At 37.5% G+C, this 16282-nt stretch overlaps 10 protein-coding genes across 10 annotated transcripts; 6 read left to right on the plus strand and 4 right to left on the minus strand.

Annotated features, from left to right (window-relative positions):
* Positions 1 to 42: 42 nt before the first annotated feature.
* Positions 43 to 1746, plus strand: PAP1 (polynucleotide adenylyltransferase PAP1; the record flags this gene model as incomplete). The annotated part of the gene is made up of 1 exon (XM_002494974.1): positions 43 to 1746. The coding sequence occupies one exon, from the start codon at positions 43 to 45 to the stop codon at positions 1744 to 1746; it is 1704 nt and encodes a 567-aa protein (XP_002495019.1).
* A 516-nt stretch (positions 1747 to 2262) lies between these two features.
* Positions 2263 to 3603, plus strand: OSH6 (oxysterol-binding protein OSH6; the record flags this gene model as incomplete). The annotated part of the gene is made up of 1 exon (XM_002494975.1): positions 2263 to 3603. One exon carries the CDS (start codon positions 2263 to 2265, stop codon positions 3601 to 3603), a length of 1341 nt encoding a protein of 446 aa, XP_002495020.1.
* Positions 3604 to 3771: 168 nt separating this feature from the next.
* Positions 3772 to 4895, minus strand: ECM9 (Ecm9p; the record flags this gene model as incomplete). The annotated part of the gene is made up of 2 exons (XM_002494976.1): positions 3772 to 4622; positions 4685 to 4895. 2 exons carry the CDS (start codon positions 4893 to 4895, stop codon positions 3772 to 3774), a joined length of 1062 nt encoding a protein of 353 aa, XP_002495021.1.
* Positions 4896 to 5130: 235 nt separating this feature from the next.
* Positions 5131 to 7044, minus strand: ZYRO0B01584g (uncharacterized protein; the record flags this gene model as incomplete). The annotated part of the gene is made up of 1 exon (XM_002494977.1): positions 5131 to 7044. The coding sequence occupies one exon, from the start codon at positions 7042 to 7044 to the stop codon at positions 5131 to 5133; it is 1914 nt and encodes a 637-aa protein (XP_002495022.1).
* A 584-nt stretch (positions 7045 to 7628) lies between these two features.
* MRPL13 (mitochondrial 54S ribosomal protein mL50 MRPL13) lies at positions 7629 to 8348 on the minus strand (the record flags this gene model as incomplete). The annotated part of the gene is made up of 1 exon (XM_002494978.1): positions 7629 to 8348. One exon carries the CDS (start codon positions 8346 to 8348, stop codon positions 7629 to 7631), a length of 720 nt encoding a protein of 239 aa, XP_002495023.1.
* Positions 8349 to 8588: 240 nt separating this feature from the next.
* Positions 8589 to 9053, plus strand: MEH1 (Meh1p; the record flags this gene model as incomplete). The annotated part of the gene is made up of 1 exon (XM_002494979.1): positions 8589 to 9053. The coding sequence occupies one exon, from the start codon at positions 8589 to 8591 to the stop codon at positions 9051 to 9053; it is 465 nt and encodes a 154-aa protein (XP_002495024.1).
* Positions 9054 to 9225: 172 nt separating this feature from the next.
* RSC4 (Rsc4p) lies at positions 9226 to 10890 on the plus strand (the record flags this gene model as incomplete). Its single annotated transcript, XM_002494980.1, has 1 exon — positions 9226 to 10890. One exon carries the CDS (start codon positions 9226 to 9228, stop codon positions 10888 to 10890), a length of 1665 nt encoding a protein of 554 aa, XP_002495025.1.
* Positions 10891 to 11159: 269 nt separating this feature from the next.
* On the plus strand, positions 11160 to 12389 carry ZYRO0B01672g (glycosyltransferase family 15 protein; the record flags this gene model as incomplete). The annotated part of the gene is made up of 1 exon (XM_002494981.1): positions 11160 to 12389. One exon carries the CDS (start codon positions 11160 to 11162, stop codon positions 12387 to 12389), a length of 1230 nt encoding a protein of 409 aa, XP_002495026.1.
* A 316-nt stretch (positions 12390 to 12705) lies between these two features.
* Positions 12706 to 13030, plus strand: QCR10 (ubiquinol--cytochrome-c reductase subunit 10; the record flags this gene model as incomplete). The annotated part of the gene is made up of 2 exons (XM_002494982.1): positions 12706 to 12714; positions 12803 to 13030. The coding sequence occupies 2 exons, from the start codon at positions 12706 to 12708 to the stop codon at positions 13028 to 13030; spliced, it is 237 nt and encodes a 78-aa protein (XP_002495027.1).
* A 264-nt stretch (positions 13031 to 13294) lies between these two features.
* Positions 13295 to 16012, minus strand: FOX2 (bifunctional hydroxyacyl-CoA dehydrogenase/enoyl-CoA hydratase FOX2; the record flags this gene model as incomplete). Its single annotated transcript, XM_002494983.1, has 1 exon — positions 13295 to 16012. One exon carries the CDS (start codon positions 16010 to 16012, stop codon positions 13295 to 13297), a length of 2718 nt encoding a protein of 905 aa, XP_002495028.1.
* Positions 16013 to 16282: the final 270 nt, after the last annotated feature.

The raw sequence follows: 16282 nt of genomic DNA on the forward strand, positions 1-16282 counted from the left end.
TGGTTTTATTTACATATTTTCAGCTCTTTTTATCTTTTTAGGATGAATTATCAAAAAGTTTATGGTATAACTGGTCCTGTGTCAACAGCAGGTCCTACAGCGGCGGAGAATAAGTTGAATGATGAATTGATCCAGGAGTTAAAGAAGGAAGGTTCTTTCGAAAGTGAACAAGAGACTGCTAATAGGATTAAGGTTTTGAAAATTTTACAAGAGTTGGCACAAGAATTTGTGTATCGAGTTTCCAAGAAGAAGAACATGTCAGATGGTATGGCAAGAGATGCTGGTGGTAAAATTTTTACATTTGGTTCCTATAGATTAGGTGTGCATGGTCCAGGCAGTGATATTGATACTCTTGTGGTAGTGCCTAAACATGTGATGAGGGAGGATTTCTTTACGGTTCTCGACGAAATACTAAGATCTAGACCTGAGTTAGAAGAAATTGCACCGGTCCCCGATGCATTTGTTCCCATTATCAAGATTAAATTTAGTGGCATATCGATTGATTTAATTTGTGCTAAATTGGATTTGGCGCAAATCCCACAATCATTGACTTTAAGTGATAAGAATTTATTGAGAAATTTAGATGAAAAAGATTTAAGAGCATTAAATGGTACTAGAGTGACCGATGAAATTTTAGAATTAGTTCCCAAACCTATTGTATTTAGAATTGCACTAAGAGCCATCAAACTTTGGGCTAACAGAAGAGCCATCTATGCAAATGTCTTCGGGTTTCCAGGTGGTGTTGCATGGGCTATGTTGGTGGCTCGTATTTGTCAACTTTATCCAAATGCAACGAGTGCTGTTATTTTAAACAGGTTTTTCAAAATATTGTCAGAATGGAAATGGCCACAACCTGTGGTTTTAAAGCCAATAGAAGATGGACCTTTACAAGTCCGTGTATGGAATCCAAAGATTTATGCACAGGATAGATCTCATAGAATGCCTGTGATTACCCCTGCATATCCATCAATGTGTGCGACTCATAATATAACGGAATCAACAAAAAGAGTCATTTTACAAGAATTGGAGAATGGAATTTCAATAACCAACGATATTTTTTCCAACAAAAAGACTTGGAGTGATCTTTTCACTAAGCATAATTTTTTTTACAAATATAAATTTTATTTGACGGTTATGGCATCGACAAGAGGTACTGATGAAGAAAATTTAAAATGGAGTGGTATGGTAGAGAGTAAAGTAAGACTTTTAGTGCTTAAATTAGAAGCATTGCCCGGGATTAAATTAGCCCATCCATTCATAAAGCCCTTTGAAGCTGCGTTCGCATATTCTAATGAAACGGAAAGTAAGGAAATCTTAGATAATTATGGATCGTTCAAGACTGAAGAACAATTAAGCAAATATAAACGTATTACTGAAGAAAATAGCCAAGATACAAAAGATGAGAAAAAATGTTACATCACAACCATGTACATTGGGTTAGATGTGAATGTAGAAGAGAAGAAGGAAAAAATTGATATCCACGTTCCCTGTAATGAATTTTTCAATCTGTGCCGTAATTTTAACGAAGAGTATCAAAACTCTGATATCTATTCATTGATTATCAAATACGTCAAACAATACGATTTACCAAGCGAAGTTTACGAACCTGGAGAGACTAGACCAGTTAAAAAGAAGAGTAAACGCAGGAAACAGGATAAATCTGCAGAATTCACAAAAAAAGCCAAAAGCGAAGCACCTTCAGGCACAAGTCAGGGTTCTTCAATTGCTGAGGCTACACAAGCATAACATAATATAATATCATAACATAGTATAATATTAATCATTACAATTTACGTATGTTATAGTCATTAAGCGAACACGCTTGGCGGTTAAAGGTGGATACAATGCTCCCAAAATGGCTATTCCTAATATGGTTGTGTCTGTATGTATGTGCCTAAAATGCCATGTTTCAAAATGGAGTATAATCCGAAAGAGTGTATTTTCCCTTTTGGTAAATTTCCCGGACAGCCTAGGGTCCTCGGACGCCCATATTTGCGCTAGTTGAAGAAAATGAAAAAAGGGGACTTAAAAAAACCAACCAACTTGACAATTCAAAGGACATTTGTTCGACAATTCATAGTGGAAACTATATCATTAGTGCGGCTAAAAGTTCAGTGATTTAGTTATTCTTTGAAGGTCATTCGATTTGACAGTAGTGGTTCGAGGGTTTCACGGTTAAGCGAGGTACTTTACCTTTGGTTCCATAGTGTTAGGGAGATAGAGAAAGTCTGATAGAAAACAAAAATTAAAAATTGTGAAACTATGCCTTTGAACAAATTTATTGGTAAGGGTCACCAACATGGCGGGTCGGGTCCATCTAGAGATGTTTCTGACTCCAATAGCACTGTTAGTGGTGGAGAGCCTGCAGATTCTGATGATATTGAAGAAACCGATGAAAGTGGCCAAAGTATATTACTCAACATTATTTCGCAATTGAAGCCAGGCTCAGATTTATCAAGAATTACTTTACCTACATTTATTCTGGAGAAGAGATCCATGTTGGAAAGAATTACCAATCAATTGCAACATCCTGAAATTGTATTAGATGCTAAAGCTGATCCTGATGAATTATCAAGGTTTGTTAAGATTTGTAAATGGTACTTGTCAGGATGGCACATTGCGCCTAAGGCTGTTAAAAAACCATTGAATCCTGTTTTGGGAGAACATTTTACCTGTTATTGGAATTTACCTAATAAACAACAAGCGTTTTACATTGCTGAACAAGTTAGGCACCATCCACCTGAATCTGCTTACTTCTATATGATTCCTGAATCTGGTATTAGGGTTGATGGTACCTGTATACCAAAATCCAGATTCTTGGGAAATTCAACAGCTGCAATCATGGAAGGTTCATCGGTCCTACAATTTTTAGATCTTTTGGATAAAAATGGTAAACCGGAGAAATATGTTTTGACACAACCAAACATGTATGCTAGAGGTATCCTATTTGGTAAAATGAAATTAGAAATGGGTGATCACATGGTTATCAAGTCACCAACGTTTGTAGTTGACGTTGAATTTAAAACAAAGGGATTCATTTCTGGTACTTATGATGCTATTCATGGTGTTATCAAGGATCATCGTGGAAACGAATACTACGAAATTTCAGGTAAATGGAATGATATCATCTACATTAAAGATTTGAGAGAAAAAAATGCTTCAAAACGAGTTTTATTCGATACACATAAAGAATTACCTTCTAAACCACTAGTTCGTTCTTTGAGTGAACAAGGTGAATACGAATCAAGAAGACTTTGGAAAAAAGTTACAGATGCTTTAGCACGTCGTGATCATGATACTGCAACCAGGGAAAAGCTAGGGATTGAAGATTATCAAAGAGAATTAGCCAAGAAAAGAGCCGAAGATGGTGTTGAATTTCATCCAAAACTTTTCAAACCCGCAAAACAGGATCGAGATTTGAATTATTACATTTACAAGGATATTCCAGCAGATGCAAGTCATGAAGATCAAATTAGAATGATCTTGGAACTTGCACCTATACTTCCGGGACAAAAGTTCACTGACAAATTCACCATTCCTGCTTATAAAAAGTCTGAGATAGCGGAAGGCCGTTCTACATCTGGCACTCCACGTTCAAAATAATGGTAATAGGAATTTTCAAAAACCAGTAACATAAAAAAAAATAAAAAAATAAAAAAAAAATCTTGTGGGGGGAATGAGACCTTGAAACTGATTTATAATATTGTATACATTAGGGACTAGGATCCGATACTGATTTAAATCGTTAAGAAAGTGATAAAGATTGGATATTTACAGATTTTGTTCAACAAATCTTTTCTTGTAGCCAATGTGTCGTGAAAGCCCCGAGATGATAATATCGTCTGTATATTTGGAAGCAGGTATCGGATTATTGCGAATAAACTGTAGAGGACCATATTGTTGTTCGAATTTTTGTATATCTGATCTCCATTTCTTTAAAACTTTTGTAATTACTTTCAACTCTGGGAAACTTACCGCTATAGTACGGCAGCATAGAAATGGCGGTAATTCAGTAACTGCAAACGAATCTATCAAGTGTATAATTTCTGCAAATATTTCATCAACTTCAAATTCAAGCCATTGGTGTTCCCTTTGATCTGGTTCATTTGGATGATAATAGTTTTTAATATTGTAACCGATTTTCTTCCGCTGCTGGCATAGCATGTAGGCCAATGCATCCCATGATGAAGAATCCTTAAAATTCTTAAAGCAAAATTGTTTAACATTATCAATCATTAATTTCTTTTCGTTAATTGGAAAAACATCGAAAAACCATCGAGATGCATTCCAGCAGTAATAATTGGAAAGATGCTTTGATCCTGATTCCAAAAAAGTGAAGATGTAATTATGATTTGTTCCATTGTTATAATCCATAGAGAGCGTATAAAGCTTTCGGTACATTTGCCATAGTGACGAAGATTTATTCAAACGATTGTTGGATGAGGTTAAAAGTCTTTGGACAATTTTCAATTCACGATTTAGCAATTCCTTACTATCATCAATTTCCCACATTTTTAAAAATGTATCATAATGAACATTAAAATTCGTTTTATTTTCTGGGGTAGTGAGGAGGTATCCTAACGATGAATAGTACGTATTCCAATCCTTTGGGCTAGCTGCGACTAAAAGTTAGCAAATCTAATTCAATATTAATTTTTGCAAATAAAGCAATTCTGACACATACCACTTATCGACGGATAGTTCTGAAAGTAATCATGAGCTTCTTTAAAGATTGATAAATATGTATTCTTAAAACATACTATTTCAATATTTTTAGGTTCTTCTGAGATAAAGAAGGGGTCATTGATATCAGGTTGATTAGGTGCAAAGGTCAACCTACAAGTCTTTGTGGTAGAATCACTACTCAATACTTGATACAATTTCTTGCACAGCATGCTCTGTTTATTATTTCTTTGCTTCAAAAGTGTTTCAGTTTTTGCGCCATCTTGTCATGTTTAACTGATGTTAGGGTGATTTCAACTGCCAACCGAGTTTTCGATTTGATAAACTAAACATTAATTTTTTGATTCTTATTGAAAGAACTTCAGCAAAATAAATATTAGATAAGTTGTGCAACTCTACATAAATTTATTGTTACAGAGCTAATAACCTTTTTTTTTTTATCTTATTTCAATCAACTAAAAGGTTAATTGAATTATCTCCACTTAATTTTCGAGCCATTTCATCTGGTAGCAATCCACTGTTAGGTACTTGATCGGCCAGCGATCGTGTTTCATCATTAGTCAATTCCACAGCATCTGCATCTGACCAATCGTTATTTTCACCATCGGATGAAGAACGATCCATACTATCCTCTGAACCATTGTTAGTTAAGTTTAAATTTGTATGATACGAAAATGCTAACATCATTGAGGTCGCCACAGAAACTACCAAAGTCGTATACACAATCATTGCTGTTGTTGCTTGAGGTGCCCCCGAAACACCGATAATGGCACCTGAAGTAGCATTTGTACCATTAGAAATACCTGTAATTTTGGGTTTCCCCTTAGCATGATTTGAAGAATTGAAACCACCAATTGTAGTAGTCGTGAAGTTTGAACCGTTGGCGTGATAATTTCTGACTACCCTTTTTGATGCTAAGAGAGGAGCAGGATCATCTGGAATATTAAGCATACCAAATCCCTTCTTTTCGACTTCATCTTCAAATTCATATTCATGTCCAAAGGCAAGAGCCCTAGCGCTCGCACTTATCGTTGTCGTATGACGTGGATTCCAAATCTTTTTAGTCCTGGTCCTTGTTTTAGTCTTTATTTTAGTACGGGTTCGATCATGATTGGTAATTATTGAAAATTTGGTGCGAGTCTTTGTAGTCAAATCAGTTGTCGTCTTTGTAGCATAATCAGTTTTCGTCTTTGTAGCATAATCAGTTGTCGTCTCCGTCTCATAATCAGTTTTCGTCTTTGTAGCAGGAGGATAGTCACATAAAGTCTTTGTCTTTGTCTTTGTCTTCCATTTAACATCCCATTCGGTTTCAATATCAGTAACTGTTACTTTACCAACTTTAATGTATCTGGTAGTTTCTTCAACCTCAGTTTCTGTCTTCGTTACAAGATCATTTTTATATTTCGTCTTGGTAAAGACTTCATAATCGGTTTCTGTCTTAGTCTTGACATCATGCTTAACTTTAGTCTTTGTAGTCCCCCACCAAACGGTGTCATAATCAGTCGTAGTGATAACTTTGTAAATAGGTTTATAAATGGTTTCATAATCCGTATCTGTTTCCGTAGCTAAAACAGTTGTCGTAGTTCTTTTATCACTGCATCGATCGATAACGATAGTTTTAGAAATAATCCTTGGATTCCATTTAGTCAAAGTTTTCTTTTTCGGTTTATAAGTGGTGTAAACTTTAGTCTTTGTGTACATTAATGGCGGTTTAGGTTTGTATTTAGGTTTGGGTCTAGGTTTGGGCCTTCTTGGTTCATCATCATCATCATTATCATCATAACCACCGCGATCATCATCATAGCCATAACCATCACGATCCTCATCATAATAATCACGATCATCACCAGGAACAGGCACGGGCTTAGGGATGGGGAATCTATCAGTTCGCGGTACCTTTTTTGGCGGTGGAGTTGGTGGAGGTAAAGTTGAAGTTCTCTTCTTCCTCCAGAGACCGAAGGCCTCTAATTCTTCTGCTTTAGCATTATTACCAGTATTACCATTTTGCCTCAATTCATTCACAACAGCATCAACCAGGACTTTCTTTTCTTGTGGTAGTAGATTCCGATAAACCTTAGAACTTGGATCCACAAAATAATTTACTTCTGAAAGCTTTACGTCAGAATCGAACTCGTAGTCAGACTTGATATCACTATTGAACTTTTGAATCAGCCTATTGATTAGAAGCAATTCTTTTTGGGAGTCTTTTGACCTGGCGCAGTATTGTTTATAACAACTCGATTCAAGGGCCGACAGTGCGCATTGAACACACAGACAATTGTTGGCATCATCTAAATTCTGTTCATCCACAGCCAAACATGAACGACAAAAACTGTATTGATCATCGAAGGAGCTTTCCATACACGTCTTGAGAGGGTCTTGATCGGACTTTTTTCACCATCCCCCCCAAAAAAGAAGGAATTGGTTAGTATATTGTCAAATAAACATCGGCGGCTAAGGTATTTAGTTTAATTCCATACGCATTGATTCAAAATCGGTGGCAGTTTTGCCAGCCCTAAATCAGGACATAATGCAGGATCTTGGCCACTTAATGCATTGGCACCCCTACTTAGAAGTAAAGCAAACGATGTGCTAATCCAAAGAACCAAAACCATTCTTTTTGGTTTATTGGAAAGGGAGGGAATGAAGCTACAAAGGGAAGAAAAAAGATCAAGTTTTCTTCACTAATTTTTATACCACTTATTTTACACTATATTTCCTCGTTGTGAAGCGTACACAAAAACGCTCTAATATGTCCTCCGTAAAATTACTGCACCTTTTATACTTCTTAGACCTCAGAAGAAAAAAAAAAAGTTAAATTAGCCGCTGAAAATGGCACTCCTTTTTTTTTTTTTTTTTCTCGTAATAAAATCAATTAGCCGCCAATGTAAAGTATACCTTGCAGCACATATGTACATCTTTCTATATACAAGACTCGTTGAATTTTAACCTCTCTTTGCTTCTTCTACAGCTTTTCTCAAATTCTCTTGTTCCAATGCATGGACTTCCTGAATTATCTTACCAAACTTTTTATTCTGTTTCTTTGTACTAACATCATTCACAATGTGAACATTTGGAGAACCATAGTCCTTTTCAGAAAGATCAATAGCGTTAGGTTCAGATTCCTTAAACCTAAGCAGTTTACCTGACAGAATTTCTTTAACGTAATAATCTTTAAACTGTTTAGGTGTGGTTGATACTGTAATTTGGAAATCTGGTACCATATAACCTGTCTTCGACTGTAAATTCTTTGTAAATTTGAATTTTGAGACTAAATCGGGGAAAGGTTGGTCTAAGGACGGTGTACCACTACCAGTTGCCAGTGTCCAAGATTCGTTTAGAATTGTATCCAATTGCTCTTCAGTATTCACTTTCTCGCTGGATAACCATCTGTTAAATGCTACATCCTTCACCTGTTGTTCACGCATTCTTTTTTCCAACTTTTCACTATCTTCACCGATAAAATTTGATGGTATCAGGCGTAATTTATCATTCGAGTTACCACTATCAGTTTGAGCCTTACCAGATTCTATATCCTTGATGACATCCTTTGTATCTTGAACTTGAACTTCTTGTTGTTTCTTTGATTTAAACCACGAAAAGAAGTTGTTCCTCCTAGAGGTGAAATGTAACCTTCTAACACACTGAAATTGAACTCTTGACATGATTTCCCAGGCTCTCAACGGATTACAGTGTCGATCTTAATCCTCTAGTTTCTCTTGATAATGTAATATTTAAAATTTTTCAATTCAAGGTTTCTCTTGTCGAGATATCGATGGAAAAAAAGATTGGCATACAAAAGAAGATCAAGACTTGTAAAAGGGAGGACCTTTAAGGAGGGTATTGAACGAATTTGGAACGATTTACAGATATTAAGACACTTTCAATTTCCCAATATCCTTGATATGGGTATTATCTTTAGTTGTTGTAGAAATGGTGATGTTGATGAGAACGAAGCACTCCTAGCAGGCCAGCAGAATGGGTATGGTGCAGACAATGAACAGGATTACAATGAAATGCAACGTCAGCTTAAAGAGCAAGAGGAAAGGGCGCTCGCAAGGGAAGCCCAATTGAGGGAGATCGTAACCAATACAAATGACAAGCTGATAGATATATCGATGATAAGCAATAGCGGAATCGTGGTCCCTGGAAGTGATATTAAATCGATGAACAGCGAAAACATGCAGAGATCAACGGAATTGGGTAATGATAATGAGGCAAACAAGAGGAACTGGATTAAATTGGATTCGAAGAAGCATATGTCACGTGTCATGAAGGAACAACTTAAGACTATGCATGGGGTTGTATTTGGTCAATTGGAACAGGACTTGAAGTTAGAACCACCTGGCAACTTAACTGTAACTCTATAGGTACTCGAGTAATTTGTGTATTTTTCACTTCATTTTATAAGAGGAATCCGTTATGTATGATGCGGAAGCTTTTAAACAAGCGATGGTTTAACGACAAATGTAGTGAACATACTATATAGAAGATACGAGATACGAAAAAGACTTGAAGAATAGCAGATAATACGATTGTTCAATGGCTCCCAAGAAGAAGAAGAGTTCCGAAGAGGAAGAAGTTCCTGTACCCAGTAAATACCTTCCTGGGAAACAACCAAGAACCGGTGAACCACCCGAAGTTCATTATACTCAGTCATTAGATCCAGAGGCTGAACTACAAGTTGATAAATGGTCAATCCCCAAATTCAATCTTTTCATCAGTTTTACGCTGGACAACTTAGTGGAGTCATACAAAAACGTCTTTAAGGATTTTATCAAATTACCCAGTAGGAAATTCCACCCACAGTATTATTACAGAATCCAACAACCAATTTCCATTAACGAGATCAAATCTAGAGATTACGAATACCACAATGGTCCGCAGACATTCCTATTAGATATACAATTACTGTACAAGAATTGTTTGAGCTATAACGAGCCCGATAGCTTAATCGTTAAAAATTCTCTACAAGTGCTTCACTACATCGAATACGAAGTTTTGAAAGCTAAAAATGTCACTAGAAACTACCTTATCACGGATAATGTGAAGAACAGACTGTTAAACTATCTGCAAAAAGTGCTCGGTGCTACAGATAAATCCATCGAGTCGGAGATAAGTCCACCACCTTCGAAGGACGCTGATGACAGTATGCAAGTGTCACAGCCTTTTATGGAGTTAGTGGATAAAGATGAACTACCTGAATATTATGAAGTCATCCACAGACCTATGGCACTAAACACTGTAAAACAGAGTTTAGAAGTAGGTTACTATTCCAAGATTTATGATTTTATCATTGACGTTCTGCTCGTCTTCCGTAATGCACTAGTTTTTAATGATAAAAATACTCTAATCCACCAAGACGCTCTCAAGTTACTCAAATATTTCAACCATCTAGTTCAGAATAAATTTTTCCCTGAATTACAGGACGCTAGTGAACGTGGTGAAGTCAAATTAGAATACGATAAAATTGAATACGAACAGTATTTGGCCAATGGTGGTAATGAAAATTCAGGCGAAGCCCTCGACGATGAAGACGAAGGTGATTATGATTTTAACCATTTCGAAGGGCTAGGTAATGGGTATAACAGAGCCATTCTATCAGAGGACTACTTACTGGGCCCACAGGGGAAAAATGATCAACCTCTCAAGAAACCCAAACTGTCATCTCCTTCTTTGGATAATCAACCCAAAGTTTTCAAATACAACATTGTCAAGTCATTACTCAAGGAGAAAGAGCACACATCACGAGAGTACACAATGGAGAAGAAGCCCTACAATTTGATTAACCAAGTGTGCATCTATTCATCTCGGAATCTTTACCAACAGGCTACAAATCCAGTACCAGGTTCAAGGCCGTCGTGTAATCAAAATTGGGTCGAATACGTTTTCAATGGTAAGGATCTTTCCCAGAACGAGAATATGTATTCTTTTACACTACAACCTGTGCAGACCTATTTGACTCTAATTGCGGATGTGGATGGTAAGCAATTGGAAACTTCACTGATGGTGAATTCGGAGAATGTAAAGGCTCACCAACAACAGACCGATTCGACTCAAGATGAAAAGGAACCTGAACCAAGAATAGTCGGTACAGAAAGGTACGATATTAGACTCAACGAAGGTCTAAATTTCGTAGAATACAGATGTGAGGATCAAGAAGGTGGGAAGGAGCTGATGAAATTTTGGGTCAACGTGTTGCCATAAATACGAGTTGTAATCTTTTTTTTTGTATAAATAACCGTCGGTGAAACTCAATTGTCAACATGACAGAAATATATGGTTCAATCCTGCAAGGTGCCTGTCAATTTTGCCGAGAAAAAATTAACGAAAACATTTCCTCCATTTATCGGGGCGTCAAACGATCTTCGCCATTCTCAACAAAGGAATGGAAAACAGGAGTAGCCAATCGTCAAATTGAATGCTACAAGTTGGTATAGGAGCTCTAACAGTCCCATAGAATCAAAAAAGTCAGTATGCGGATACGTATACCATTAACTTTGAGCAAACCTCGAAACTTAAAGATTGTTATTACCACATTAGCGCTATGCACACTCTTACTTATAGGGTATAACTATACACATCTTTTACTACCGTTGAGATTTAATGGCGGTGAAACGTCCGTAAAAGGGATTCAGTCACCGTTACCACAGGATGCACCTACAACGAAACTCTATAACGACCAAAGAAAGGGAAACGACGTACTATTGACACTAGTCAGGAATTCAGAAATAAATCAGCTTGTGGGGACTATTGAAAGCTTTGAGGAGAGTTTTAACTCTAAATATCACTATGATTGGTGGTTTATGAATGATGAAGATTTTACACAAGAGTTTCAAGAGAGGGTAAAAGAAGTAGTGTCAGGTAGAACAAGGTTTATTAAGATACCAAAAGAATTATGGTCATATCCTGACTACATCGACCGAGAGAAAGCTGATGCTTCGAGACAAGCTTACAAGAAAGCGAGAATCATGTACGGCGAGAGTGAATCCTACAGATTCATGTGTAGGTTCAATTCTGGAATGTTTTACAGATTACCAGAATTGAAAGACATTGAATACTACTGGAGAATTGAACCAAGTACCAGGTTTAATTGTGAAATTACCTACGATGTTTTCCAGTATATGAGAAACCATAACAAGCTCTATGCATTTAACATGGCATTACAGGAGGATGTCAGAACGATCCCTACTTTATGGAATTCAACGATGGAATTCTTAAGGGAGAACCCTCAAGCTGTCGACAAAGACAACTTGGCTGGTTTTGTCTCTGATGACGGTGGTAACTCCTACAATTTATGCCACTTCTGGTCCAATTTTGAAATTGCAAACATGCAATTTTTCAGAAGTCCAGTCTATGAAAGTTATTTTGAATTTTTAGATCGTAAAGGGGGGTTTTTCTACGAAAGATGGGGCGATGCTCCTGTTCATACTTTAGCGGTCTCACTAATGCTGCCTGCCGATCAAATTCATTTTGTTGCCAATACTGGTTACTTCCATAAGCCAAACCAAGACTGTCCTCCCAATGAAGAGTTACGAGATGCCCTACACTGTCAATGCAGTCCACGTTCTGATTTCACTTGGCACAAGTACAGTTGCGTCCACAAGTTTTTCCACCTACAGAAAATGGTTAGGCCTGATACCTTAGAACATATTTCAATGATTTATCCAACCATCTACGATACTATTATGAATGCTAAGGATTGATTGACTTTTCGGCGTAAATCCTCCGATATATCGGAGTTTCAGCAAAAGCTAAACAAAAGACGTTATATAAAGAAAGAAAGGGAATAAAGGTACCAGCATAAGATTGACTCTCGAAACGGATGAACTTTGGATATATAGACTAGAGTTGATGAATATCCTTCACTGCATGTTCACGTGATTGTAAGCCAATGATAACAACTTTTTCTTCGCTGCGATTATGTCCCTCTGGAAGCCGAATCTCTAAAATCAAAAAAGTTTCAACAACTTTAAAGAGACCGTACTACATTGCCATTCAGAGGACTTAAGAGTGCGAACGATGGTTTCTGTATGTTTAGAGGATGCTTTTTTTATTTTTTTTTTGAAGCGTACATTCAGAATTTGTAATACTAACAATTCTCCTTCCCTTAATGCAGTACGTCTCTAGATTAGCAGGTAAGACTGCTCCACATTTCGGTAGAATCACCCCATACAACTTGTTGACTTATGCTCCAAATCTAATGCTTTGGGGTGGTGCCTGGTGGGCAGGTGTGTTTGTCTTCACTGAAGCTTGGCCCAAATTCCAAGAAACTTTCTACCAAAAGATTCCATTGTTTGGTGGTCACTGGATTAACGAAATCCCACCTGAAGACAAAATAAACTAAGTTACATCTTCAGTCAATGCCCCTTTACCATTAATATTATCAATATTATCAATATTATCAATATTATTATTTATTCAAAGTATATAAATGAGATAAGATCACCATGAAAAGTAATATGGAAGCTGCGTACGCGCTTATACTTGTAACAAGCGAGATGCAAATGCAAAGGGATGAGAATAAGAAGCTTCGTATCATTCACATATATACACATCATAACATTTCTAAAACGACATGAGAAATAAAAAGAAACACATTAGCTGAAACTTAGAATCTGGAGCTGGATCCTATCAATTTGATAGCTGCATTATCCAATACAACAGCGTTCGTCGTAACGTCCAAGGTTTGGAAAATAACGGTACCATCAGCCCTTTTCCAAGCTTTAACTTTTAATTTGTCACCGGGGAAGACTGGTGCAGTGAATCTTACTTTCAACTCCCCAAATGCACCAAAATTCTCGTACAGCGCCTTGACGGTAACACCTAAAGTGCCTAATCCATGTAAGATAGGTTTTGGGAACCCGACTGCTCTCGCAGCTTTGGGATCAATGTGTAACGGGTTATAATCACCGGAAAGTCTGTAAAATGTTGCTTGATCAGTTGTAGTGGTGACGTCAAGTTCCGCTGTAGGTGGAGTATTTGAAGGTGCTTTGAAAGCAGTAGTTGCGAATTTAGCTCTAGGAGCAAAACTACGATTCTTGGTACCGGGAGCACTAGCACCTCTGACGAAGAAAGTACCTTCATTGACAGAGACTAACCTGTTAGTCTTAATATCATAAGTTTCAGAACCGCCTACTATCACTGCACCTTTACCGCGCTTATCCGAAACTTGCAATGGCTTAACGACCGTCTTCAAAGTACCATTAGTAGCCAAAGATCCGTTTTGAGCTATTCTAAAATACTGCTCACCGTGTAACAATTTAGCATAGTCGTAATTATCAACTAACTCATGCATCTTAAGACCACCCGTAACGCCCTCCATAAATGGGATGACGGCAAAAGAAGGCAACACTTGGAATTTCAAATCGTTTTCATAAACGTATTGCTGTTCGTTACTCTTAGCACCTAAACCCATGTTGTAAATGATACTGTCTCTGTCACTGTAGTTAAAAATATCATTATCAGATCTACTGCTGGCCAAATATTGAGCAGCTTGTACAGCTCTTAAAATGAGAATAGACGCGTCAGTAAACGTAGCAGGGTATTGCGGTTTAGAAAAATCAACAACTTTATCCCAGTTAGCTGCGAGAGTATCTAGATTGGCATCATCACCTATAGCAACGAAACCTGAACTTCGTTGGAATCTAGTCTTACCTACCCATCCACCACCAACTTCAAATAATTGTCCTCTAACACCTGCTTTACCTGCTTGACGTTGTAATTCCTCAGATGATAACAAAACGATAAAGGGTGAAACTTGACTAGGTTCAAAATGGTTTTGTAATTCTTCTTTCCCAAAGATAGTCTTTGTCATAGCAGTTTCAGCATGAGGAGCAATGATATTAACAACAATACCCTTCTTTGCACCTTCAATGGCAATTGTCTTCGAAAATCCAAGAATAGCAGACTTGGCGGCTGCATAATTGGCTTGACCAAAGTTACCGTAGATACCGGAAGTAGAGGTCACATTGATTATGTAACCAGACTTCTGTTTCACAAATACCGACCAAACTGCTTTGCACATAGAATAAGTAGCGAACAGATGTACCTGCAATACCGCAAACCACTCATCTTCCGTCATCTTTTTGAAGGACCTATCTCTTAAGATACCCGCGTTGTTAACAAGCACATCCACACGTCCAAAATTCTTAATTGCATTCTCCACGATTTGAGGAGCTTCTGTAATGATATTATGAGTATCTGCTATAGCGGTACCAGATCCGTACTTGTCATTTAATTCTTTCACAACGGAATGTGGATCTTTAATGTCATTAATGACCAATTTAGCACCATATCTGGCAAACCAATTGGAATGAGTACCACCAAGGCCACCACCAGACCCAGTGACAATTACAACTTTACCTTTTAAAGAAGTAATCTTGATGGATCCCTGTGGATTATCGTGCGGTAATCTTTTGCCCTTTGTAATTAGATCATTATAATCAGATAATTGAATTGGATGTTGTGTCTTGTTAAATGGTTTATCGGCAAAATCATTAACGGAAGACCATTTGTTCAATATACTCTCTGGTGTGAAAGTCTCCTCATTAGGGTTAAAGATTTGACCAGATGATCTTTCCCATCTAACTTGACCATACCAACCACCAGCTACTTCAAAGATAGAATTGGTTACTTGAGATGATTCGTGTGTTAAATAAAGCACCAATGGTGCAATCTTTTCAGGCCCCAGTTGCTTCAAAATGTGAGCTGGTAAAAGATCTTCAGTCATTCTAGAATTGGCAAGAGGAGCAATCGCATTCGCCTTAATGTTATATTTAAAACCTTCTTTGGATAAAGTCTCTGCAAGTCCCACGAGACCCAATTTAGCCGCAGAATAATTGGCTTGACCAAAATTACCATAAAGACCCGCAGGCGAACTGGTGTTTACAATACGACCAAATTTTTGTTGAACCATGTATGGCCAGGCGGCATGCGATAGCTTATAAGCGCCATTTAAGTGGACGTCAATTACCTGTGTGAACTGTTTCTCATTCATCCTAGCAAACGAGGCGTCTCTCAATATACCTGCATTATTAACAAGAATATCAACACGACCAAAGTTATCGATAGCAGTTTTAACAATACCCACACCATTATCACTCACAGAGTCGTAATTAGCCACTGCAGTACCACCCAATTGAATAATCTCTTCTACCACTACATCCGCTGCGCGATTATCTGAACCACTACCACCAAGAGATCCACCCAAATCATTAACAACCACCTTAGCACCTCTTTTGGCATATTCTAATGCATAAACCCTACCAAGACCACCACCAGCACCGGTAATAATGACTACCCTCCCTTTGAAGGATAATCCTGACATTTCGTATTATATTGTCTTAATTTTTGTTTTCCTATTTCTCTTCTGTTATAGTGTTTTCTACTCTTTGTCAATACTAACAAGAAGATACTAACACCAACCTTATCGAATTACTCTCCCTTATATATTTCTCTTTCCCTTTCCTAAGTGCGGAGACTCAAGTTAACCGCCGTCACTTGTTTTTTCAAACCAAGTGGGGGAATACCGCCGCTGCCCCTTATGCCCGGCCGGGGATTGTTTCTAAGTGTCCGAGGTAAAATCACGATTGACGAG

The sequence above is a fragment of the Zygosaccharomyces rouxii genome (assembly GCF_000026365.1).
Source record: "Zygosaccharomyces rouxii strain CBS732 chromosome B complete sequence".
Classification (NCBI taxonomy): domain Eukaryota; kingdom Fungi; phylum Ascomycota; class Saccharomycetes; order Saccharomycetales; family Saccharomycetaceae; genus Zygosaccharomyces; species Zygosaccharomyces rouxii.